Source organism: Poecilia reticulata, chromosome 21 (assembly GCF_904066995.2).
Source record: "Poecilia reticulata chromosome 21, P_reticulata-male-v2, whole genome shotgun sequence".
Classification (NCBI taxonomy): Eukaryota; Metazoa; Chordata; class Actinopteri; order Cyprinodontiformes; family Poeciliidae; genus Poecilia; species Poecilia reticulata.
Window position 1 is genome coordinate 17,772,058 of NC_088850.1, and position 27,842 is coordinate 17,799,899.

Genomic DNA, 27,842 nt, shown 5'->3' on the forward strand with positions numbered 1-27,842 from the left:
TACAAAAACAATTTTCATGAATATTAAGTAAGATATTTGCTAATAAATAGTAAGAATGAGATGAAAATCTGCAGGGAAAAAACAAAACAAAAAAAAAAACAAGGCGACAGAAGCGGAAAATGCTTTCGGGAGGGAAGGAGGAGGCGGATCGGATCGAGGAACCTGAAACTAAAGCTTTAAAATACAGTCTGTGTCATATCCTTAATGCAATCATCATCTGGCTCAAATTCAAAAAACATACAAACACAATCAGAGATACAAACAACTCTTGGGTAACTGCAGCAGCTGCGGTTTGGACTCGTCTGGTACCAAAGGTGATACTGCGGTGGGGATGTTGTGACAGTACTTTTTGGAGCGAGACAAAATAAAATACTGTTGCGCCCAGTAAACAAATTCCGCATTTAAAATAAATTAAGCTGAGGTAGCATTGGTGGGGGTTTTTTTTCCCCCTCTCCGCAGTAGTCCAAGTACTAACCTGTCATCGCCAGTTTGCATACTGTCTTTGCTTTCGTCACCAAGGATTAGAGGGGAAAAAGGCAGACGTGAGCTTGAGTTAGAGCTGACCCGAGAGGTTCGAGGATTGCTTTGAGGGAAAAAAAAAAAGAAGGAAAAAAGAAATGGGGGATAGAGGGGAGGCCTTCTCCAGTCCACACCTGCTCAGAACATCTTCAAAAAGCATGAGAACACCGATAAACTTTTATAAAGCTTCAGTAAACACCTTAATTTACCACAGAAAGAAGAAAACTTTTACTGCAACGGCCAGAGATGAGAATCCAGCTTCTCTAATCTGCTGATAGAAAAGAAGAAGCAGCTAAATCATGTAACACACTGTAAGTAAAAGAGGGGTGGGCTCCGCCAAGAATGGCCTTGTTCATTATGAATTTCCCATCCATGCAAAAACAATCTCAATTCAAGCAAAGAAAACTCATTTTAAAAAAAACAACGAAAAAGGTAACAAAACACATACAAAAATGTAAAAAATAATAATAAAAAAAAAAACACGGTAATGACCACCGAGTATGTCGAGTTTAAAACAAGACGGCTAGCGAACGGGCGCCGTCGCGTCAGCACCTTTGGAGGGAGCGGGAGAACGGTTGGCACAACAAAATCCTCGGACTCGCGTCGTTTGATTCTTGCATATAAAAGACAAACTCGGAGGCCGACCTCCGCCGGCTGGCCCCGGGGGCCTGATAAGACGTGAATTCCTCGAAACGTAGGAACGAGACTTCAAGTGTCGCAGATGCATCAGGTGAGTTCCTCTGGGTCTTCTTTTTTTTTTTTTTTTATCCTCTCTGTCGCTTAGGTCACAATTAAAACTATCATGTTTTATTCAGTCTTTAGTTTATATCTTTATAGTCTGTCCATGGTTAAGACCCTCCACATCGAAAGCTAAACTCAATCTGTTCCATCAGGGTTTAAAATAAGGCACACACTAGGCAGTGCAACCTACAAGTCGCCTTCCTATCTGTCCTTCCAGGTCCTCAGTCAGGGTGTTGGTGGGTACAATCGATGGGGGTAGTGGGGTATGTGGGGTGAGTGGGGTTGGAGTGGGCGAAGCTTAAGAGAAGGGAAACATATGGGCTTAAATTTGGCCTAAATATTTTGTACTTTTACATCTTGGCTTGCCTGGGAAATTAAGGTGTGATTCAATTTTGTCAACATACTTTTACACACAAAAAATACATTTTAGAAACGACAAAGTTTTTTTTTTTTCGATCACTACATTAAAATACTTAAATTCCAAATAGTTTGAATTTGTACGGTAAAAGCATTATTTAGTTTAATCCGTTTCTTACTTGGCTCCCGTGTTTGCTGTGCGTCGTGCTGTGTAACTGTGACTCATCAAATATGGCCTGAACATGTGATTGGTTACATTGTACAGGAACATCCTCTTTGGATTAAAATTGACCAAAACAGTTTCAACTCGAGCGCAAACAGATGTGTTTAATAAACATCTTTATCAAAACAATTTAATAATTATAGATTTGATCACTTTTCTTTTTTCTTTTTTTTTTTTACAAAATATTTATACAATTTTGGCACCTTTGAACTTCCGTAGTAAAGTCAGCTGCCCTCTGCATGGGTCTCTAAGTTTGATGTGAAGATTTTGGCAAATATTTTGCACAGCAAGTAACCAATCAGGAAATTCCTTTGATTGGGGACGGTACATACTTCATAAAAATGTAATTCAGAAACCAAAATGGTATTTCTACCTGCACTCAAATGTTTTATTTTTGTTTTTTTAGAGGGATGATTTGTAATCCGAGTATTATTATTCGGAGCAGGTGGTATGAGATAAGCTCCAGGAAAATTTCCTGAACCAAACCAAGCTAAAAAGATATCGATTACTACAGTTAGAATAAAACCACCAAACTTTTACAGTTGAGGTTTTTCGTAACTGGAAATATTTCAATGCAGGTAAATTTGGGTTTGTGTGGAGCATGAAAATATTGAGGGGCGTTGTCGTGTGACTTTACACTCCAGACAAATAAAAGCTCTATAAAGAGCAGGAAAAGTAAACAGTGTCTACTCTCATCTCTTCTGGTTGGTCATTTTACCCGATCACTGTCCAATCATGGCCAGCTTAAAAGCGTAAACTTTGAAGGCGCACGCAAAGAGCAGCTGAGTTTTACTCATCTGTTCAGTTTCACAAAACTGAATCACATATACTCCCCCCCCCTCAACAGGCATTTTCTTGTAGAAGGATATATAATGTAATTTGAAAGAGCAGAATATTTTCAGCCTGAAATTTGAGCCCACAGAAACATTCAAACTGTGAAGCTACTCAGGACAGGAACAATCTGCTGAAACTAAACTCATAAGGAGGTCCGTCTCCTTTCTAAACCCACTAATTCAAAACACTTGGAGGTCTTGAGGGGGCAGGGGGGGCAGAAGGGGTGGAGGGGCTCTTTCCACACCAGATGACCGCTATAATGAACAGGACATGATTGCTCCCGGTCCTGCTGTGCCAACCTCATCACCTAACCAATCTCTCTGCGAGCTTTTTGTTCGGGTGCGGGGTTTGGGGGGTGGGTAGGCGTTTCCCCCGCCTGTGGCTCAGATATCGAGCGGCTCACGCGGCTGAAACGGCAGAAAGACTCGGCAGCGCATAATAGCGCGGCGATAACTGGCCTGTACGGCGAGGAGTTCCACCCCCCCGTTAAGGTAAAGAGGAGGGGGGGCTGCAACAGTGATTCAGGACACGGTCGGTCCTCTTCGACGCAGCGCTCCGCATTCACACTTTTGCTGGTGAGGGTCTCGTTAGGTTTGTGTGCGTGTGTAGGTGTGTATGAGCTGCCGGCTGTGGCGAGAAGCGTTCAGGTTCGCGATGAGACGTCACCCGATTTGTTTGTTTTTTTTAAAAGTGAGTTGAGAAGTGTTCCCAAGAGCAGCATGGATATTAGGATAGCACCCGAGTAGCACCAGGGTTGCCCGTCACTGTGGGTGTGTGTTGTGTGTGTGTTTGTGTTCGGTTGTGTTGAATGGATGTGGATATGGCCAGGTTCCTGAGACGATAGCACCAATGAATGTCCTCATCCTCACAAATCGGGATTGATTCGTGAGTGTGTGAGAGTGTTCTTTTTTTTTATATATATATTTATTTTTTTGTTTGTTTGTGAGTCTTTGTGGTCCCAGGCGGATCAGGATCGACCTGAAAAGTTTCTTCTCTCCACCTCACAGGAATGTATCAAAATGCTGGATTCTCTCCTCCATCTCCTGTGACACAAACAGAAAAACACACGCACACACACACACACACACGCACGCGCACACACACACAAAAAGAGAGAGAGAGAGAGAGAGAGAGAAGCAGACACGGATCAGCACAAACCGCTTAATCTCAAGCCAACACAGCAAAATTGGATGTGTGTACAAAAGCATCTGTGCAACCGCCGTTTCAATATTACTTGGAAATTTCCCACAGCAAACAACAGCTTTCACCATGATAAATGATGTAAAGTGGAGTAAAACCGTCGCTGGAGTAAGATGGGCGATTTCTCTCAGCGTGAAAACAGCAGAGTTTGACACTGACTACATCTGAGCGGAGCCAGAGGAAGAGAGATGGATGTTAGCCTGCAATAGACCATGATTAATGCCTTGAAGATGTTATGCTGCGTGTGCTCTCTAATCTGAACGGCTGATCGGCGCGCGCATCACAGACGCCCCTACCAGATATCAATTTCAGCAAAAGTTTAAATATTATCCAAAAAAAAAAAAAAAACCCATCAACTTTTCAGCAAAAAGCAATTTTGAGCATCTGAAGAGGGGAAACTTTTTCAGACGGGAGCCGCTCCGCATTAGAAAGTTTGAAACTCCCTGTAGAAGCTGGAGAATGACTGCCAACTATAGGCGTACTCTCCAAAGGCCCTGGCTGATGAGGTTTTAATAGTCTTCATTTTCTTTTTATGTAAATACATTCTAAGAGATCGCTGCATCCAAAACAGACAAGCGGCTTTAGAACAACATACCTGATGATTATTGTTGTGCTTTTCCAGGGTGGAGAGATTACACAGCCAAGATCATTAAAAAAAACTAATTGGGTGAATACAATTTAATTTTATGTATTTTCTCTAATCGACATGAAGTCAAAATTACACATACAGGCTCACATATTAACTTGAACTTGCCAAAATACGGGTAAAAGCCCCAAGTTGAATCTCAGCCACACATCCACAGGTTTTCATGCGACAGGGTGAATATTTGACCGTTTCCCTTTAGCAGGATTTGGTAGAGCTGATTCAAACCGTTTTTGTTTCCTGGCACATGTTCAACCTCTCTGCATAACGTCCACATATTTGGACGAGGCTGAGGCCGGGGCGTTGGCATGGCTGATCCAGACGCTTACTGGCAGTTTGCATTTTCTACTCCAAAACCAATTTTGATAGATTTTAGAGTCGTCTGTCTTGTGTTCAGATTTCAGCCAACGGATTGAAGGATTGTTGGCGAGCTGCTCCTAATCTAAACTCAAGACAATTCAGACTTGCCGTGGAACTTACCAGAACTGGCTGTCCCTGTCGAATGTCAGTAAACTCTGAAAGACCAAGCTCTTGAGGAAAAACCTCGTCCCCCTAGCACCCACACTTCTCTACCTCCTCTCCTGCGCTCTATTTCTACTCTGTCACCTCTGACAGACTGGAGAAAAGGCATCTTCCAAATGCATAAAGTTGAACACACCTGACCCAACCCCTCAGCCCCCTCTCAGGTGTAAATGTCGAAGACCAACCCAAGAACTACACAAACTAGAAACTGTTAGTACCCCAATCTTAGTGCCTGAGGAAAAAAAAAAGAGAATTTTCAAAAACTATCGAGAAAACTTATGTGGTCAGAGGGGGCAGGGATGTGCCACGGAGGAAAGATAAATGTTCCAAGAGTCCAAGTGAGACCTTTAAACCTAAAAACGCAGTAGGAACTGTGAAGGAAGGTGGGTGCAGCACCGTGCTTAGGATCACCACAATGATGGACCAAGAACCAACTAAAGACTCTTCAACTTCACCTCAAACCCACATGAAATCTTTAACTGGTTTTAGAAAAAGGAAAGCAGCCAAACACAGAGCTTCTAAAAAGGACACTGACCTGAAGTTTATTAAACATTTATAAGCTTTGAACACCAGGAATCGGATTCACTACATGAACTACCATGTTTGTCAAAGTTGATCAAATATTTAAACAGAATCGTGCCAGAACCTTGTTAATGGTTTCAAAATGTGTTCTATGCAACGTGTGACAAGGGCATCACACAAAGAACAGTCTCTGTGTACAATGCTTTTTTTTTTAAATGTTCAAAAATAAATGTACCTGAAACAGACTGAGAATCGTGTTTTTTAGAAATCGATTCCAGCATGAACACAGAAGAGGCCAAAGGCATCATTAAAATGAAACTTATTGAAGTAATGAATGCATGCAATCTAGTAATCGGCAGTGAAAATTGTGAAATCGGACAATTTAATCACTTAAATGTCATGATGCAATGTTTGTCTAAAGTAAACGCTGCATCGAGCCTGATGTTAGTGGTAAAGAACCAGCAGATCTAAAAGTCCCGATGGAGAACAATAGCAAACCTGGATCATGTTCCAATCAAAGCATTACCACCATGCTAATGCAACTACTTAACATTCAGATTTACTTCTGCCCTTTAGCCTGACACTCTACATCTTGCACAAACTTCAGACTTACTTTTAGTAACAGGTTTGCAAGTCTCGAGGACCGAAGGAACATAAATAAACCAGCTTTTTCAAAACCGACATGGAGCGTTCCCAGTGCAATAATCACAAAAAAATGTATAAGCAGCGTATTTATTGTTTTAACTTTTATCGCATAAATTAAGCCCTTGGTACTTCTGCCTCAGCCGTCAACAGCAGGTCGCACAGACTAAACGATAACGGGGCAATAAGAGGTGGAAGCGATGCGCGACTGCATGAAATATGACTTATTTAGAAAAATCTAAAAAGGCGTCAGGCCATTAAACACGCCCAATGTTTTAGGCACATGTATGCTTTAAGCATCTGTGATTTATTTAATCCCCCCATTTATCACTTGTACAAAGAACACCGAGGTGCTAATGAGCTCCACGCTGCTCTGCAGATCTAAAAGTTTATCAGCCTCGGAGGCTTGGGACTGCATCGTCTCTACATACCCCTGCGGTTGACCAGATGCAGTTACATTAGAGGACTAAACCGGTTTCCTCAATGTTAAGGGTTTGTGGCGCAATAAAATCCCCCTGGGTCAGACAGAAGCCACCGTTAATAGGTTTGCTAAGGTCAAAGGGTGTTGAGGGAGCTCAGCAAATTCACTAGCATGTTAAGGCGATACCTGTGTAGCTCTGAGGAAACCAATTCAGATTAATTCTGGTCATTTTGCTCCATTTCATACGTTTTTAGTCGTTTTGGATAAAACGGAAGACATCTGAAACCAACCACGAGTTGAATGCAAACTGCGGCTCACTAGAGTCTGCTCGTTATCTAACGAGAAGAAATGTGGCCGTCCGACTCTCGTAAACATCACACCATCCGGATCAGGAACCATGTCAATCAAAACGGGACGCGCGATAAAAATCTCCAGAAAATAATAGTTAACTAGAAATGACATGCCTGATTTAAGCAGTCAATGAATGTTTATACTTAAAATTAATTAAACACAACTGAGCTGCTACCGAGCATCCAATAGACCTTAACTGATTTGCAACGTCAAGAGTACAAGTACGCTGCGTCTTGGGTGTGCAGAATGGAGCGACGTGGAGACGAAGGTGTGAAATGGAGTAACAAATCGCCGTGGAGTCGTGGGGAATAACAGAGCCGTTTATTTAGCCAATTCCTTTACGGCTCTGAACTGGATTTCGTAAAACTACACGGATATTTGCGGCGTTTATCTGCTGAATTTCATGCAACCCGTCTTGGTGGAAGCATTGTCGCAGCACGCATTTGTATCCATTGCACCCTGAAAACTCTTTAACTGCACTTTAACGTTCGGGCAATCAAAAACATTCTTAAATTTATATGATCCGTTCAGATGTGAATCGACGTCTTTTCTATGCACTGGGCTCAGCTATTACACATAAACTGAGCACAGATTGCTTAGGATCAGACTCGATGGTAGGGATGATAAAACGGTAAACGCTGAAAGAAGCAATGCAGGAGTATAGTTAAAGTAAAAGGTGTTTGGAGCCAAAAGCGGCATATTTAACAGGGACCCAACTGAGGTGTTTCTCTGCAATATGGAGGAAGATCAAGGCAAGATAAGCTCACTGCTAGATAGCTTCACAAGTAATTGGATTTATTGGACAGTATTAATACTACGCACTAAAGTAAACATCTGGCAGGAGCACGCTCGTTTCCCTTAACGCATCATCCATTTGTGACACAGGTGTTAAATTACCGAAGTGCACCGATTTAGTTTGAACTCATCTCATCTACCTCCATCAGAGAAACTGATTTTCATTTCCCAGCTACAATTTCCTACAGCTGTGTGTGTCCGGTTGGTTAGCAATGAAAAATCAACAGCGCAAGTGTTTGTTTTTTTTTTCCTTTTTTTTCCCTCCCTCTGCTACAAAAGACAAAGTGCTGAAAGATGACAATCTCGTGTGTTATTTCTGCACAAAAGGTGTTCTTTCACAAGCCAGACAACAGCTCCAACGACAAATGGAAGGGCTGCATTGTGTTCGCTCCGAAATGGGAAAAAAAAAAAACAAAGTTTTCTGTTTCATGAAGGTTTTCTCTTTGTGCGCGACTGTTCATCGCGGATACAAATAGTCTCAAACGACACTCGAGCCTTTCAGAATCTGTTGTCCTGAATTCAAACAATCCAGATTGCTTTTTGCAATTAATTTTTAGAGCTCAATTGTTCTTCAGTCATGTCGTTTGGTAGGGTCGTGGCGACATCAAAAAGAAGAGACAGAAAGGCAGCGTGTTTTAGAAACAATAAAGACTTCAGAGCATATTTTAGGCGTCTAAATGTCAAACCTGGGGAGAAACAGAGTTCCAAGTCCACTTTGAAAGTTTATATAGTTTATAAAGTAAAAAAAAAACACTAAACTAAAATTTAGAGATATTTCAATCAGATGGACGAACTGATAGATGAATCTTTAGCAGCTCATGCAAAATAAGCAAAAAATTTAAACTTCTACAGAGTTCAGTTGGTTTAAAGTTTAAACCAACTGAACTCTGTAGAAGTTTAAATTTTTTGTAAGTTTGACCATATGTCTTTCTTTTTTTCTTTTCTTGAATGGTAATAAGGATAAAATGTTATGCAGAGACGGATAGTCACGGTGGAGGGCGCGAATAGTTTTCGTCTTGCTAGGGGGGGCGTAACAGAAAATAATTGAGAACCACTGGTTTAAACGGATGCACCATATATTGGTACCAGAAATATCCGAAATCAACAAATTTTCATCCCTGCTACTTCAGCATCATATTGAGTTGTCCCCCTGCACAGATCCAGGTACTTGGGGCCAATCCGAACCAGAACATTTGGATAAAAGCCGAGCCGGGTTGCCGTGGCGAACAGAGCAGACACAGTTTCTCTTGCTGTAACTGTAAGAGGGCTGCGGTTCACTCCATCTGCTGAAAGGTCAACCCCCTCTGAAGACAGACGAGCCGTGCCGGGAGAACGACGGCAGGGGGAAGTACAGAAGACAAATGTATGGACATGCTCCGTTTCACTCAGCACTACGATTTACACACAAATACCACGAACCGCTACACAGAGCTACATTAAAGTGGAAGGTAGCTGCTGACGCCACATCCGACACGAGCGCCGCCCGCACGCCTTCTTCGCTCTCTGGGGAGTTTTACAAGGAGAGATGACCTGCTGGGGGAGTCAAGCTGCCTGTTGAAAACACTGGCAAACAAAACACGTGCCAGATGAGCTGACATTTCTGCTCTCCAAACACCAATTTGGGCTGGCAGCATGAGATGAACCCAGACGCGCACCCCTCCCCACCTCCACCACCACCTCCTCCTCCAGCGGGCCTGTCGACAGGCGGCACCACCTGGCTGACTGGCTGGCTGGCTCGCTCGCTCTCTCCCGCTCTCTCTGCTACTTCCCCTCTCTGACATTCTGACAACCAGCCCTGGCTACCAACGGCACGACACCACCACCATCGCTGGCCCCCTGTCTGCTCTGACATCCTGCTGCAGCAGCAGAGGCAGCAGCAGATGACCAGATGGGATTCTGGGAAGCTATACAGCAGTCACTTCTGTAAAGAAGACTGTCAAAAGAAATTAGCGGTAAATAAAAAGAAAAGGTCATCAGCATTAGAGATCTGTTCAGCTTTTATCGAGGAGGGTGGGAGGGGGACTTCCTGTAGCAGGGAGGGGTTCCGCCTGACTAGATTTTATATTCTGATAAAATCATCTTCTGCTCAAGTCAAAAATTGGAAACAAAGAAAGAAATAAAAAAAAAATAAAAAAGTGACATGCCAAACTGGCTGAGACTTGTGAGGCATGCTCTCCGAGGATCTGTAATGAATCGTTGTGGATTACGGATCCCATCTCATCGCCACACGTCCGCATCGCCATCGCCTTACCTTTTACATGCCCTCGTTTAGAGCCTCCGCTGGCCTCATTAGGACTTCTTCTGGGGCCAAGAAAGCCACTGATACAGAAAACGCCTCCATCTCAACCCGATATAAACTGTACTGATGCCATCATTGCTCGGCTCCCACTTCCACAGAGGATTCATATCCTGGTTCTGTCATGATCTCGGATACTTTGTGTTTATTTTGTGTGTGTGTGTGTGTGTGTGTGTGTGTGTGTGTGTGTATGTCAGCTTATCTCAGCGTTCGCCGTGTGTCTGGATCTAAACTCCTACAACAGGGATGTGCCTTCCCAGACATCCTTTGTGTACCGCAACTGTTTTGCAAAAGCAAAAGCAGCTACAAAATACACATGGGTAACTCAACAAAAAAAAAAGGTTGGAGAACTGTAAATGTTGTTATTACAGGGGTTTGTTTCTCTTTTTCACACTCACAGCTCTGTTGCATCTTTCAGCAGTGGTAAACAGGAAACTAAAAAAAGCTAAATTAAAACAAAAATGAACAGACTTATGATGGACAGAACAAAGTTGTGGATTGATGGAGGTTGGACAGACGATCCAAAGAAGAAACAAAACTCCTCTAGAGCTGCTAATGTTACCAAAAAAAAGACAACTTATTCTTATTTCAAATATCTACTGTATGTACTTTGTCATTTCTGAAGAATCACTATTTAGTTTCCATTTCTAGGTAATTAAAGAAAAATGGGATGAATACAATCCCTTCTATATGATGTTGATATTTTTGGAAAATTAAGTGAAAATAATAGATATTTCTAAGAATACATTACTGGTGCTTTTACTTTTATTATGTTGTGGAGTTCAATTATACAAGTAAAAAAAAAAAAAAAAAAAACATTGTGGAAGCACCAAAGTGTCGCAGTTTGCAGACTCCTGATCTAAACTTTTCCGAAACATTTCCAGACTACATAAAGACCCTGTTCATCTTTATAAGCTACTTTTTGTATCCACTCAAATATTCTTTATATTTTTCTAACTTTAAACTCGCTGATCAAAAAGAAGAGGCCGTCTCATTGCAGGTTACACAGAAAAACCCCACAAATGATCAAAGAATCCGCAGTGAGAGGTAAAACATCTTACAGCATGAAAAATAAAAAAGCACAGCAAGTCACAGTGTCTACAAAATATCTTGCTCTGTAATAATCTAATTAAAAACAAACTATAGTAAAACAGTCTTTTTTTTTCTTCTTTTTTTCCACAAGTCATTATAGTGTCATTAGCAGGATTAACGTCTTGTGATGAGTGCGCTGGCAGCCCTCAGAGATGAGTACCTTTGTCTAATCAGTTTTCGAGCATCACTCTTCATCTCGCCTAAAAATGATCACTTATGGCTTCGAAATACAAAAATGGCAACAAGCAAATGATGCAAAGCCTCCAAACAAAGTATTTCATGAGGTCACAACATCCTTCACTAGTGTCTCATAGTAATTACTGGGAGCTTAAAGACATCATACTATTTGTATTTTCTGTAACCCGTCTCCCGGGTTACAGAAAATATCAAATTAGATATACAGTATGTGCCTTACATTTATTGGGACGCCTGTTAAACTGTGTGCGATACACATAAGTTACGAGCAATGTGTAAAAATCTTAATTCACATATTGGTGCCAACATGTGAAATGTACAGAGCATCATTGGTTTGCGTCTTGGTAAAGAGGAATGGAAAGACTTTTTAAATATAACAGAAACAATTTTTAATTTACGTATTTCTTTAAGTCAAGAGTTTCATGGAATGACTAATGGGTAACATATAAGTTAATTTTTTCTCTACAGTATGACTAGGGTGTGACACAGAGGCTCATTTCTCTTAGGGATTAACCGTCGGGCAGAACAAAGTCACGTGTTTATGCTGAGCAGAAACCAACGGTTAAAAATGTGAAGAACAGATGAATAAAAGCTTATAGCTGGAGAACAGCAGTGGCTGCTATTATTGAGCTACCAAGACTCTATTCAAGCCTTTAGACACCACACATATATGAAAAAAGATAGCTAAAGAGTGATACCAGGAAAAGATTTTCCTCTCTTAACATCATAAACATAAACCCTACTGAGATTTTTATCTGGAACAGCTATGGTCAGATGAGACAAAATTGAGCTTTTCAGCACGGAGTACGAAATATATGCTTTTGCGGAAAAGCACATCTTGTCTGCTGGTTACCATGAGGAAAGGATCTGTGATGCTATGTCTTTCTGGTAACCTTATCAACTCTTTGAAATGTCAGTTTAAACTAAAATGTAAAAAAAGATCTAATGGATTTCGCCCCAAAACTGGAAATGTAAAGCCATTGTGCCTTTAAACCAAATAAAGTAAGACAAATAGGCAAAGAAATGGCTTCCCAGACACCTAATCTACTTTCTTTAAAGTCTCAATGAACTAGACACAAGTGTCCTATTTGCAAAAGTCTGACTTTGTTTAAAACAATTATTTGTTAGTGTAGAATGTCTTTACCACTAAGTAAATGTTACCAAGTTACAAATTTGATTTTTGGATCGTTTTCTGTTACATTATCTTCTCGCAACAAAGTCATTTATTTTGGGGCGTTTCACTAGAGATGCACAGATCTGAAATTGATATCTGTATCGGTTCTGATATTGGAAACAAGTTGAGAACGGGTATCCATTAGGGCAGATCTATTCGGTCTAATTCTATACTTTGAGCGACGTCATCTGTATTATTTATTTTACATTATATTTAGAACTCCTAATTGCACTTTCTGAACCAATTGAAAGAAGGTTTGCTGCATTATTTTTTTATGTTTTTGACCAAGATGGTCAACCTGTTGTTTTTATCAGTTTTGGCATCTTTATTATTTATTTTAATTTAGCCATTTTACTCCTAATTACACTGTTGTGTTGTTTTTACATGTTGGACCAAGCTAGTGGTGCATTTAAGTGTGTTGATCCGATCCAATTTTCTGTAACGGATCGGTATCAGCCGATGCTAAACCTCACATTGGTATCGGAAGTGAATCAGTGTAGGGACAAGCCCTCAAATTGGGTGTCGATAAACGTAGCTACCACTGAGCATTTAGCATGTTGGCACCGATATCTGAACACGGTACCACTGAGATGGGATTCGGGGAGGAGGGTTCTAACCTGCAGCAGCCGGGTCTTGTCGTATTCTCTGCGGTGCCGATAGATACACTGGCTAAGGAGGGAGTAGAGTCTCTCCAGCTGCTCCACGCTGTAGCCCTCACTCTTCTTTACCACCATACTCAGCAGAACCTGCAGGGAAACATGTAAACGGAGATGTTACAAAGAACACATTAATGTTTTAAACATTCTGGGGGAAAAAAATAAACCAACTCAAATGCATATCATGAATTATTACCGTGTTTACAGAGAGAGACGGTAATGATACAGACACAGGCAGACAGTCGTACGCGGCCGTATGACCTGGCACGTAAAGCGAAGCCTGGCGCGGCGAGTGGCGCTTGGAGATGCGGCATTTAGAAGTCAGAAGTATTCAAAGGCAATTAGGATCAGAGTGACAGCTAATTAAAGCTAATCATAATTAGAACTAAGTTTACATTTCACTGCTACTTTAATTAAAACATTCGGAGCAGTCGAAGGCTCTTCTAATTGACCTGTTCTTCACATTTTACCCGAGTCAAAGTCAGCTACTCTGTGCGGGTTTAGTCAAACGCAGGGCTCATCAGAATGCAAAGGGCTGCGACTGCAAAGGCACAATAATTAATGTTATCACCCCTGACACCAGGCAAACAAGGAAATCTCCACAGCAATAAACGTACGCATATGTGTGTGTGCGCGCGCGCGTGTGTGTGTGTGAAGGCGTGTGTGTCTTTTGCGCCCGAGGTAGTCAGTGTCCACGTGTCTAAAACTAAAATCAAGGCGATATTGTGATTAATAAGACATGCGTGTTTGTCAGAGCCTTTCATCAATGAACATGTGAGAGGTAATTACAGTGAACAGGGAGGAGGGAGGCGTGTGGGGGGGATTACAGAGGTAAAAAAAAAAAAAAAACGGCCAGCAGTGTATTAATCACTGAACTTCATCCAACAATGATTTGCGGTTAAATAAGAGCGCCTTGATTAAAGCTAACATATGAACAAGCACCAAGAGAAACTTCACTGCCCTTTTAGGTGAAAATTTGGCCAAATCAAACAATTCTTTGCTTTTTTTTTTCTCCTTTGTTCCTGAGCACAAACTGTTCCGACCGAAGCTGCCGAGTTTTAAACCGACTGAATCTTACAGCTGTTACCGACGAGGTATCAACAACAGCAAGCAGGAGCAAAGCGCCGCTTAAAAATAGAACAGCTGAGACATTATAAATGCAACATTATCACAATGTTATGTCTGAGTCACTTTAAGGAGGAAACAGAATATTTGTCTTAGAGATTTTTTTTCTGTGTGTACTGATTGTTTTCAATGTTGCTGCACATTTGTAAGTATTTTGTGGTGTCAGCAACAAGATCATTATTACCTGTTGCAGTGACAGGTGATGACAGGCGATGCCATTACATCACCTTTTTACAGATGATGTAATGACATCACCTGTAATGACATCACTATATTACAGGTGATGTCACCTGTGATGATGGCATCAAATCAGTGTCACAATTTGAAATACATCGAATGTGTAATTCAGAAAAACCTTAATTACTGATCTGATTATCTGTGGCTGAAGTATTAAATCTTTGGTTCTGAAGCTGCAAATAGCAGAAAAAGATGAAGAACTAAGCATTGGTTATACATGTTAAGATAATAAATGATAGTGTAAATACTTCTGCTGTTCGTTTCCATTGTATTTCCACTACAGAATGAAAGCAACATTGAAAAGTGGCATGCTTTCAGGGTGTCATTCTTTTGATTGAAACTTAACAGAAATAAAATGCTGATTTTTTTTCTTAAAAATTTAATAAGAATTATATTAGCTTTTTCTCAGAAATAATGTTTCTGTGAGTTGGGAGCACTGCTGACCCCAGATCTTAAGGTACTCTATGTGTACTAGTCATGAATAAATCAAATGAAGAGGTACACACATGCTTTTATTGCTTCCTGAGTGCACACGAAAAGTCTACACGAGGCTTTATTTGCATAAATTATTGGTGTTGCAAGCAGAACTGCAGTTTACTAGCTTGTTTATGGAATTAACAGAGGAGATCCAACAAGCAGTCCTCCGCTGGCTTAAACTCATTTCTGCTCTTCTTTAAGGATTTTTAACACTAAAAAATGTGCAGTAGGTTTTAACAGAAAGATAATAGTTGTTATTTTCAACAAAAACCACATTTCTCACCTTTACTTGAATTTTAATAAACTCGAAAAAGGGCATCAAACCATACGGTGTTCAGATGTTTGCAGATTTCAGTTGCCAATCAGAAATAGCAGCTGATCAGCAGAGAATTGGTCAATTCCCATCTTTGGCTGATTGATTGGTGCAGCTCTAATTAACAGCAATGAAGAACTAAAATAAATATACTCAGTCCTGCCTTCTGTTTTTTTTTTGTTTGTTTTTTTTTGAAAATTTAACGCCAAATGAATTAAATTATACACTCCATCTTGTGCTATTATTAAATCAGATATAAACATTGGCATTGGGATTTAATCAGATTTTTGGTTTGACATTTGGCCCCAATTAGCTCAAACTGGATGAACATCTGTGAAATGTTTTTTAATGTTAGTATTTAACTCTAAGAAAATAAAGCCAGTCTTTCTGTATACAGCCCACATCAACCAGATTAGGCCATTATTCAGTAGTTAAAAAGTTACAAAAAAGAAAACTATAGTTTTTAAATTGCTGTGTTGTACCCCATATATGCATAATTTACTTCAATTTTTAGACTAGACACATCTAAAACATTGACTATTATTAAGAACGAAGAAAAATCTGTTCACCTTTTGAACAAAAAAGCGAGGAGACAGGACTGAATGCATACATTTATAAACTTAATTCCTGAAGAGTTCTTCATAAAAATAAAGAAAACTATGAACAAGCCTGACAAGCCACTTCATGAGACTGTTATAAAACTGTCTTCAGCCAGAGGCTTTTTCAGATACGTTGTAACATAGACTGCTACAGGAAATTCTTCCTGCACACCCCCATAAGCATCTACACCAACTCTGAAGAAAACATTTAATTTCCCTCTGTGATTCATAAAGTTTCTTTGACTTGAATACCTTTCAAACACTCACATGTGCAGCATGGCAGGATAAGATTTTAACCTGAAAACCTCCAATTGGTCATTCTAGTAAATCTAAATAATAGCTATACATAAAACACACACTCAAAAACCTTTTCAGGCTTTTGTAATAACATCTTGGACAATAACAAACAAATTTAATAAATCTAACTCAATCATTAGACACTGACAATGTCCTGCTGGTGTCTGTTTGGGCTTCAGTATCAAATCGTTTGGATCAATTCAATACAGCTCAGAGGGAAAAAAAAATTTAAAAAAAAGGATAACATCGCTTTGAGACGTCTTTTTAAAGAGCCATGCCTAAAAAGCTCCAATCAGCATCATTTCGACCCGTCGCGCAAACATGAGAACGGGAAGGTAATTTTCAACTGCAGCATTCCTTTCCATTTCCATCATGCTTCAGTATGATAGAGAGAACACCTTTTTTCCTTTCCTCCGTAATGCAAGTCCTAACCTCGAGCTATACTCAGTGTGTAACAGAGCCTCTCCTCACCTCATTTTCAGTCCCATTTTAACACTTTTGAACAACAAAAACCTCTGCTTCCAGCATGTTTGTCTTTTCTCCCTTTTCATGTTCCACATTTTTCTTTTCCTCCTCCCCTGTCTGTCCCCTCGCTTTCTTCTCTGCCTCGCGCAAAGCTGATTGCAGCAGTTTACTTCCCGGCCCTTTTTTGTTGCCGGCCTGATCGGGATGCCGCCGTCAGTGTGTGGTAAATGGTGTGCGAGTGTGTCTTACACAGGCTCAGTGACTGAGTGAGCTCACAGCACACAAAAGGCCAGTAATCCCTTGCATTAAAGACTACTACTGACATGGGCCATTTAACCTTAGCCCTCTAAACTCCCTGCACTATTGTCCCCTCCCCATCTTTCTTCACATCTCTATTCTCAAGTGTCTTCAGACCACAGATCAAGGGTGTGGGATGCTTCTGCTGGAAGAGAACAAATCAGGATGGTGATATACGGAGCTGCTACAGTGCCTTACAAGAGTATCCCTACTTCTTGCATTATTTCACATTTTGTCACGTTACAAACACAAATTTTAAGGGTGAAGTATTATGCTCCTTTGAAAAAAAAATAGGATAATCCCGTGGTCTATACAAAACATGCTCATTAAATTGCACAACATCATTCTTAGATAATGAGATTGCAGTCTTCCGTCACTTTAAGAGTAAAATAAGCTGCTGGCTTTACAGCCCGTACTCAACGTTTACACTCACATGTGAAAATAGGTCCAAACAGATGCACAATTACACAACCACACATCTTTGAAAAGCAGAAGTTGAGCCTCCTGCACAACCAACAAGAATGCAGCAAAAGGTTGTCATTTCCAGTGGCCATTGGTTAACTGTGGCTCTGTGACTGTGGGTAGAGTTGTCGTCTTGTGATCGGAAACTTGTAAGTTTGATTCCAGCTTCCTCCTGCCACATGTTGGTGTGTCCCAACTTATCTCCAAATAGCCTACCAATCTGTGTGCACGTTTGTGAGTGCAAACGTATATAGGGTTGGGGTACTTTTAATGAATAGCATGTAAGTGAATTCTAATGATTTCCCCCACCACCTGAATAAACATGCATTTTTACTTTGTTACTTGAAATCTGATTTCACATTTTGATGCCTTGAAATTGCCCTCTGTCTCTTTAAGAAGCTCCTGCTCTTTCAGCAATTCATCACGACGGTAACCACTTGTAACCATTCTTAGGAAGCTTGGCTGGAGAGTGAGGCTCCGAGGTTTTTGGAAATAGGTGTTGCTTTTTGAGAGCAAGCGTTGAAGCGCCTCCGAATCGTTGCCATGGGCGATTCAAGGATTTTCCAAACATGCATGAAAGAATCAAAGCAACACTCCAGGTGTGTTTTTGATGCGAAAATAACATCGTAACATTAAGTTCAAAAGAGGTGATTTTACATTTAATATTTTCACTTGTAAAAATTTTGAAAGCCCTCGGTTGTTTTGCTTCCACTTCACAAAGCTGCATTAGTTTATATTGGTTGATCACACATAATCCTGTTAAATACGTTTTAGTGTTGTGTTGAAACGTGGCAAAGTGTGAAGACATTCAAAGAAGGGCATAACAGTGTCACAACTGAACCCCGCTCCCTTTTTTTGCAGCGGCGTAAACTTGTCTCACTTTCCCCAACAAAATGCGTTTCATAAATTCACAACTTTATGGCTTTGAGAAGAGACAGCGATTTACTCTTGTGAAATGTGTAAAGCGCTGCTGTGATGCTGTCTAAGTTTTATCGTGTTGCACACAAACCTTCTGTTAAACAAACAAGCTGTGAACAATCATGCATGAAGACAGTAGCCGGCTGTGATGTGGTAGAGGGTCTACTTTGATCACTGAACGCGTTTCTGGCTACACCGACTTGTGTGTGTAAGAGTTGGGGAGTCTTCCTCGGCGCTGGCTGAGAGAAAAGGGTTCGCAGGCGGTAGGGGGCTTGAAACCCAACAGTTCCTGTCACCAGGGACACCATTAAGCCTTCAATATCTGCCTCGGAGAGCACAATTCCAATCCTCCTTCCTGTTTTCCTTCCCCCACCCTCCACCCCTCATGAGGCACAACCAAATAAATGAATTATAAATGATTCCGGTTTGTTTGTTGCTATAAAAACCAGTGGAGTTTACGAGGCCGGAGGTGGTACATGATGGGGGGCGATTTGCAACAACAACAAAAAAAAAAGCCATGGGAGAAAATAGTACCTTTTGCAGTGGACCTGGTCATAAAATACAAATGAAGATTTTTATTTATTTATTTTTTTTATCTCATCAGCCATCCAGACGTTCTGATTAATTTTGAACAAGTCTTTATTAAAAGGTTTTCATCAAAAAATTATGCAGGGATATGTGTTAGCAACTAAAGTAATAATTACTACAATGTTATTTGGGAATAGTAGATCATATAAAAAAAAAAAAAAGCCAAAATGAAGACTGAAAGAGTAAATGATTGTAGATTTCTTTGGGTCATTACTGATAATAAAATGACAAAGAAATCTCAAATTAGATATATACACAAAGTAAACTGTCGAAAACTCGATTTATATTCTATAAAGCTAAACATGTCCTGGAGGAAACAGCTCTAGAAACTAGTAACCAAGAAAGAAAATAACCAAGATAACAAGATTAGTAAATTGATTGGATGATGCTGCTGCTGGAAGACATTGGATTTAAAAATAAGTTTATACATCTACCCACTCCTTTGAATGCGTAAATATAATTTATTATTGTTCTTTTTCTTGCCTTGTTTTAATTTATTTTCTTTACATACAACTGTTATTTTATTACACTAATTTCAATATACCTTTTTTTTTTTTTTCAAAAAGCAAAACAACAAAAACAAAAACCTACTGAACCTGTAGCTTTAGATTTCAGTGTCTTCAGTGAGATGCTAAAAAAAAATGTAAGTGGTGTAAATCGAGTGGGAAAAAAAAAAAAGGTCAAATGAAAATATATGGAATTAAATAATAAATCGAAATGTTATCATAGTCACCGCCGCGCCAAGATCAATAAAGGAGTTACTTTTGATCAATACGGAGCTCCGAGACTTTCAGCGGGCTTCCTGGGGATCGGACGGATCGAATCCTTCTAGATTATTTCCTGAAGAAATAATCTAGAAGTCAATCCGCGTTTAATAAGTGCCTTTCCTTGCGCATTTGAAAATTTGATTTAGCGAGAAGACCTTGGCTGGTGAACTAAGCTGACTGATGAAGTTTATCCATCTACCCAGCTTAGCACATAGTGATAATTAAATAAAGGGGGAGCTCAGTACGTTTAAACCCTTACGCATTTATGGAAGGTTAAGTTCTACAAATCAAATATGGTTAGAGCGATGGCTCAAATATAGTTGTTGAGAAAGACGGAGAGAGAGACAGGGAAAAAGTAGCAAGAGCCACAAACTGTTTTGGTCTTCTGAAAGAAAGTAATAAAGAACACAAATAATCCATGGAAGCAACACGATCTTTCATTAGATGGATGTGGGAACATGTAATTTTAAAGATAAAGAGATCCAATGTCATCAGTTAAAGAAGAACGCGGCTCCGTTTTGCTCTTCGTATGTGGAATGTAATCTGTGTAATATTTATGTGTGCCGTGGTGTGAAAAGTGTTGTTTTGAATCATGCTGACCATGCAATAAGCCTTGCAGACAGCCCATGTATTATGAGAAAATGCTCCTGGAATTTATATATTTATATATATATAGTGCAAACAGAATGAAAAGGCTGGAGACATCAAACTCAGCAGAAAGGCTTAAAAGTGCTGGAGGTAAATGTTTAATATAGAGACACATGGATAAGAATTTTGGTCCCAAAAGATGTGGGTATCAAATCTGCAAGAAGATTGAAGAGCATTCAAAAAAATATGTATTTTTGCTCTCCAGGCATAAAGAGCAGAAGTAACATCACACTGTGTGTGAGAAAATATCTGGACAATAGGATCTGACCCTTTAAGAAGAAACTTAAATTAATTAGATTTAACATTTTAGTTTGACTTTAGCATCATCTCTGACTAAAACGCTTTGCTGACACGCAAGCTAGTTAGCTTCAGTAATGGCACCTACACTAAAAGGTGTTTGTTACTCCGACCTGATGGAGCTTCGGCATGGTGCATTCACTGACTTGTAAGAGATCAGACCTTTCAACAGCAAGTCACAACAAAAACACGCCAACATGTCACTTAACCAGAAGGCGCGGCACTAAATTCCAACCAATGGAGGCTGAAAACACAAAACTTGTCGACCAAATACGTAAAAGTGCCTCTAAGACTAAAAAGGTGAACAATAAATAAACCAACAAATACTTAACATTTGAAAACAGTACACCAGGAGACGTGGAGGAGGCCGTAGGAGGGCAACAACCCAGCAGCAGCCTCCGCCTTTGTGCAAGAAGGAACAGGAGGAGCACTGCCAGAGCCCTGCAAAATGACCTCCAGCAGGCCACAAATGTGCATGTGTCTGCACAAACGGTTAGAAACCGACTCCATGAGGATGGTATGAGGGCCCGACGTCCACAGATGGGGGTTGTGCTCACAGCCCAACACCGTGCAGGACGCTTGGCATTTGCCAGAGAACACCGTGACAGAGTCTGGAGACGCCGTGGAGAGCGGTCTGCTGCCTGCAACATCCTTCAGCATGACCGGCTTGGCAGTGGGTCAGTAATGGTGTGGGGTGGCATTTCTTTGGAGGGCCGCACAGCCCTCCATGTGCTCACCAGAGGTAGTCTGACTGCCATTAGGTACCGAGATGAGATCCTCAGACCCCTTGTGAGACCATATGCTGGTGCAGTTGGCCCTGGGTTCCTCCTAATGCAGGACAATGCTAGACCTCATGTGGCTGGAGTGTGTCAGCAGTTTCTGCAAGATGAAGGCATTGAAGCTATGGACTGGCCCGCCCGTTCCCCAGACCTGAATCCGATTGAGCACATCTGGGACATCATGTCTCGCTCCATCCACCAACGTCATGTTGCACCACAGACTGTCCAGGAGTTGGCGGATGCTTTAGTCCAGGTCTGGGAGGAGATCCCTCAGGAGACCATCCGCCACCTCATCAGGAGCATGCCCAGGCGTTGTAGGGAGGTCATACAGGCACGTGGAGGCAACACACAATACTGATCCTCATTTTGACTTGTTTTAAGGACATTACATTATAGTTGGATCAGCCTGTAGTGTGTTTTTTCACTTTAATTTTGTGTGTGGCTCCAAATCCAGGCCTCCATTGGTTAATAAATTTGATTTCCATTGATGATTTTTGTGTGATTTTGTTGTCAGCACATTCAACTTTGTACAGAACAAAGTATTCAATGAGAATATTTCATTCATTCAGATCTAGGATGTGTTATTTGAGTGTTCCCTTTATTTGTTTGAGCAGTGTATATTCTGTGGATCGGCAGGTAATGACTTTTGAGTTTCATCAATGTGATCTTCTTAAACCTTATCAAAACACAAAACTTAACATGGTAAATGATCAAGACAACATAGGTCTGAAAGTAATAACTGCAAGGCAATAATGCCTCCAACCCTTCAGTCTGTTGTTTATGCATAAAACGTGAAAGCAAGTTGACAACACTGCTTTCCCTCCGCCTCCCACTCTACCTTTCTCTCAGCGTGATTGGTTTACAAAAGCGTTTACTTCCACACCGAGTGACTGCACGCCGACTGTTCGTCAACATGGGGTCGACTTAAAGAGAAGCCAAGCATTCAAAATGTCATTTTCAAGAAGTGTGCGACTAATCAGGAGTTCCAGATCTTAAGATTACACGGGGAGAAGGTGGAATAAGTTTCAAGAGGGGCGCAAGTGTTGCGAAAGGGTATAATGAGTCAAACTGTAGGTTTGGAGAAAGTACGGCGAAGCAAAAATGGCAGCAATAACAGATTTCTACGATTACATTAAAAGGTGTTGACACACCTGGCTGCCACACACAAGGCCAGTGGGGGGGGGGGGTGCAGCTATGTGACCAAATCAATATGTAAATAGCAGCACTGTCAACAACATCGGGCAGAATGAATGTAATGAAAAGAAGCACTTCAAATGCCATTTTATTGACAACCAAGCCGCAGACCAGCACTGCTATTATGCCGTTTTCTTTTCAACAGACATGTGGCTTGGCCACTTTGCTAGAGGGGCCCCTGCTGTCATTAGAGCTAAAAATGAAACAAGATGACAAACTGAAATAGCTCCTCTTTTTTTTTTCCTTTTTATGCTGACAGGCTTCTCTAAAACAGGAAATCCTGACATGCTTTTAAACGCTACGCATCAAGCCAAAAGACTTCACGCTGTGCCAGCCACCAGAAACACCAGCTTTTTTTTTTTTTTTTTTGTTGCATAAAAGCACCATAATCTGTGTGTGTGTTCTTGGGTAAGATGCAGCAAGCAAAAAAACAGAAAGAAAGAAAAAAAAGCGGGTCCCAGATTGGACATCTTGTTTCTGAGTTCTCATCTGCAATCCTCAGCACCACTTCTCCATGCCCATCTGTGGACAAGTGTCTGAATCTCGATGAAAGAAAACAGCTGAGAATGAGAGACGGTTCGAGGAGGGAGAGAAACAAGCAGCGGGATCCATTTATTCGTGCTGAGGAACTCATTTTGATCCAGACGGCATCATCAGCATCAAGCGTCATTTCAGTGAAACTGGCAGCAACAAAAACTTGATTTTACTCAAGCCGACGAGAACAAATAATGGCGCCGCAATGAAACAACGCCCTCTCTGTCCAAGAGCAATTCATGGTGAGGTCTGCTAAACTAACCTGTTAGTAGCAATTGTGATGAATCAACTATTGATATAATCATTAACTGGAGTGTCAAACTTACAAAAGGTCATTTGTTAGAAGAATGACGTCCTCAGAGGAGTAATTAAGTCAAAACTGTAAAATATATATACAATTTGCACTTGAGATAAAAAAAAACCTGTCTGCATAGCTTTAGCTTCACCTGGATCAAATTCTTATTTGTATCTATGTTTAGCTGCATCCTTTGCTACAAATGATCAAGCGTACACTAAAGGTATGCTACGTTTTTGCATTTTTGTCAATACAATTTTTATTTTCAAATTTAAAAAATAAATGATATTTATTTGCATCTCTTAATGCATTTCTAATATAGAATTTAAAAAAATCTGAACAATGCAACTTTTTTTTTTTTATCTGACTAATCAATTACAGGGTTTCCCCTGGTCGCCCACCATGCTTTATAAGCGCCACCGCCAGGCTAAGCCTCTCTTTTTTTTTTAGTTTTTTTTTTTTTAAGGAAAATAAAATAAAATTTAAAAAATTTTCTTTTATAAGCCGGATTGCAAGTGTTTCTGTTGCTCCAAGCGTTTCACTATCAAAGCAGATTTATTCCTAAAAGATATGTTTATAGTTTATGCATTCAAAGCCGCGTTGCCTCGCGCGCTGCAGCAGCTGGATGTCTAAAGTTAACCTCAGCTCGGATCCCACGCTCCTCCTTTTACACAGGGTGACCGCTACGGATATTTACATCAACCCCCTGTGAGGAATTATGATTAGTTATGAGGAGTTATTGATTAAGGTAAGAGTTTAAACCCACCACGTTAGCTCTGGTTGCGCAGCTCTAGCTGAACAGCAGGAATAACTTGTAGTCGCGCTTTCAGAGGTGCATTGAGTGAGCGGGGAGAATGATGTATATTTGTGAACAAAACATTATGCGGCGTTTACATCTCAACACGCTGCCCAGCGTTTGGCCCCGTCTTCCCTGTAAAGTTTAGGTCTGTGTTCGCGGTTAGCCGGTGCGTTAGTGGTTAACGACCCAGTGCTAATCACTCATCGTGCAGGTTTAACCCGGTGAGGAGCTTTCGCGCTCTCCTCGCAGTCACGCATCACGCTGATTTTATATTATTTTATTATTATTTCTAGTATTATTTTTCCGGTTACACTAAGCACCAAACCGTATCAAATGTTTTGCCCACTTAGTCAAACAGAGGTAATGCGCGCGGCCACCGGACATCTGAAAAACTCGTCCAGAAACTCGACCAACCAAAATAGTTTCTGTGTCCCCTTGTTAAAAACTCAACAGACATTAAATGAAAGAGCTACTAAAACCACATTAGCAGCATTGAATTAAATCTCCCATTTGTGCGCAGTGCAGCGGATTTAACTCATCATGAAGGGCCGGTCCAAGGGTGTATGAGGCCTGGAGCAGAATATGACTTAGGGTTAGTGCGGAAAATACGGTAATTGCATTTGTGAACAAACGGAGCTGAAACTGAAAGATTAAACTCACAGCATCAGATTGTAGCTGTGGTAACAAATCAATCTGACTATGAATATTGTTCTTTGAACTTCTACAAAGTAAACTTGCCAGCTCCTTAAAATCTGACATATAAATGTTAAATAATTTAAAGTATTTTAATTTATATATGTTGAAACCCAGTGGAGGGAAGTAACGAAGTACAAGTACTTCGTTACTGTACTTAAGTACAATTTTCGTGTATCTGTACTTTACTTAAGTAGATTTAATAATGGGTACTTTCTACTTTTACTCCACTACATTTTACAGTAAGTATCTGTACTTTCTACTTCACTACATTTCTACAAAGTGTCGCGTTACTCGTTACATCCAAGTCGCGTTGCTCTTTTTTTCCGTTAAAATGTGAAGTTCAAGGATTTAAGGTGGCGCCGTAAAATCCAAGCAATAACGTGACTTAGTGTCTGTTGTCACCCATCGGCTCCACCTTTACTCGCACGCGGAGCTCCAGACATGCGCAGTGGTTTCCTCTGAGCGTCAGTAATATAATAGCGCTGCATAAGTCATAAGATATGGCGACATGTAAAATCAGCAGCGCTTCGCTTTCACAGACGGTGGAACTTCGTCCAATTTTTAACGTCACTTGGAAGGAAAGCTTAAAGAAAGGTAAGCTCTGTGGACGTGATGCTAGCAAAGCTAGCTGTATTGACTGAGAGGTGTTGCATCTGCGATGAAAAAAAGTTGTCACTCATGCGCTAAATTATTGTGTGGAGGTGTTGGCTGAGGTGTTGCATATATGGGACAACGCTGTGACCAAAGTGCAATATAGAAATATGACATTCAGGAACGATCCGATTCTTCTGGACGGATCTTGACCAAGTCCTATAGTACTGAAGCCTCACTGAGAGCCGTTCTTTGTTCTTGTAATGCTCTGTGTACACTGCAGTAGCTATTTTATTTCATTAAAATATCTTTATATTTAATTGGCGAATAAATAAAACAAGAACGTAAGAACACAGAGCATGCTCATTGCTCTTTGTTTTCATCACCTGTCATGGTGGCAGACGTTGCAGCAGGAGGGAGGATGAGAACAGTCACGGTGCTCCTCCTGCTTGGTTACTTGTTGCTTATTGGGCCTTGGACAGTGTTCATAGTTGAGCGTTGTTAATTGCTATGTTTAATGGTGCAATTTCTGACATTGGCAATATGGGCAACCACCCAGGGTGTTATTTTTTTTAGGGATGGCAGGAGACCTCTGTGTATTGTGGCACAGAGATGAAAGCAAAACAGAATGAAGAGTTTTAATTGTCACTGGTTAAATTTATTTCAGCTCTAAGTATTTAATATCTAGGTGTTTTTATGGGAAAGTGAATCTTTCAGATCAATTTGAGAAGCAATTTTGATAGGTGCACTTAATTTTATTGTCATGTAGCACGGGGTGCTGGTTTTGATTTGGTCTTGGGTTCAGTGGTCTAGACTACAACTCTGCTACGAGGCTCCTTGGTTCCATGTCCTCCTCTGCCAGTTGGATTTCTTTCAAAATAAATGTGTGGCAAAAAAAGTGAAGTCAATGTTATGTTAGGACAGGAGACAAGATGTTTCCATCCCTGAAATTATGATGCATAGAATCACATATCTAAGTCTAAACTATGTTACAGAGTAAACTCAATAAAAACATGCTTTATCTGTGGCATTGTTCATTAAAATGGCACATTACTGATGTATTAAAATTAAATACGATTGGTACACTTAATGATATTAGTGATTAGGCAATGCATTCAGCAAGTACTTTTACTTTTAATACTTAAGTATTTTTAAAAGCCAGTACTTTTTTACTTTTACTTAAGTAAAATGTTAATGTGGTACTTTGACTTTTACTTAAGTACATTTTTGACTGTGTATTTGTACTTTTACTTAAGTAAATATTTTGAGTACTTTCTCCACCACTGTTGAAACCATTATGTCAAATTTAGCAGCATTGATAATCTCAATAAACAAATGCTACATTTATACATCTGTGGTCTATGTTAAAATATTAGCATTTATGGGGCCCCTGAAGCTCTGGGGGGCCTGATGGAGCCACTGACTTAATTTGGATTTAACAGAAGTGGATTTTTTGATTAGTTGTTTTTAAGACTAATTGTGGGTTTATATAGCAGTTCACTGATGATGTTTTCCCATAACATATAGTTACCCAGTGATATTTTTACTTTTATTGTCTACTTAACATCTTTTAATACAAAAACACGGTGGACCGCCAGTGGACCGCCTCGGCGCCCCGACCACAGCCCTTAGCAAGTTTTCTGGGGGAAACCCTGAATTAATTGTCAGAATAATTGACACATTAATTGATATCTAACCAGTTGTTAGTTGCAGTGCTAATTTTATCCACAAATTTTTATGTATTTTTGGGAGATTCTACATGACGGATCAAAACAAACAACCGTTGCATGTTCATGTGCTAGAAAGGCCAAGTCAAAGTCCAGACATTAATTTAAATGAGAATCTGGCGAGATTCACAGCCCCCCTGTCTCCATCCAGTCCGACTGAGCTCCAGCTTCTTAGTGGAGAAGAAAGGGGGCAAAAAAAAATTTGGTCTCTAAATGTCCAAAGCTGGTGAAGATGTACCCAAAAACAATGAGAGGAGGTTCAGGCATAAGCCACACATTTCAGATTTATATTTGCGAAAACAGTTGGACAAAATAGGCATAATTTTTCTTTCCACTTCACATCACATGCTACTCTATCGGTCTACGGCTAGAAATTCCAATAAAAGACATTTAAGTATGTGGCTGTAATGTAACAAATGTGGAAAAAGTGCCAGAAGTCTGATCCTCAACCTTCTCCTCTCTCTCTCTCTTTTTTATTGCAAGACACTGTATTTCAGATTCTCTTGAATCTAGTTAAAAGTCAGGAATAATGAGCCCTCCACAATCAATGAATA

At 40.4% G+C, this 27,842-nt stretch overlaps 1 protein-coding gene across 2 annotated transcripts in view; it reads right to left on the bottom strand.

The window, feature by feature from the left end:
• Positions 1–793: 793 nt before the first annotated feature.
• atad2b (ATPase family AAA domain containing 2B) overlaps positions 794–27,842 on the bottom strand; it is an 86,838-nt gene continuing 59,789 nt past the window's right edge. For both annotated transcript variants that reach the window (XM_008398289.3, XM_081602203.1), the window contains exons 27-28: positions 13,145–13,273; positions 794–3,717 (exon numbers count right to left, since the gene is read on the bottom strand). In XM_008398289.3, coding sequence (XP_008396511.2) covers positions 3,676–3,717; positions 13,145–13,273 — 171 coding nt within the window. In that variant the 3' untranslated portion in view covers positions 794–3,675. The remainder of the gene's footprint in view (positions 3,718–13,144; positions 13,274–27,842) is intronic.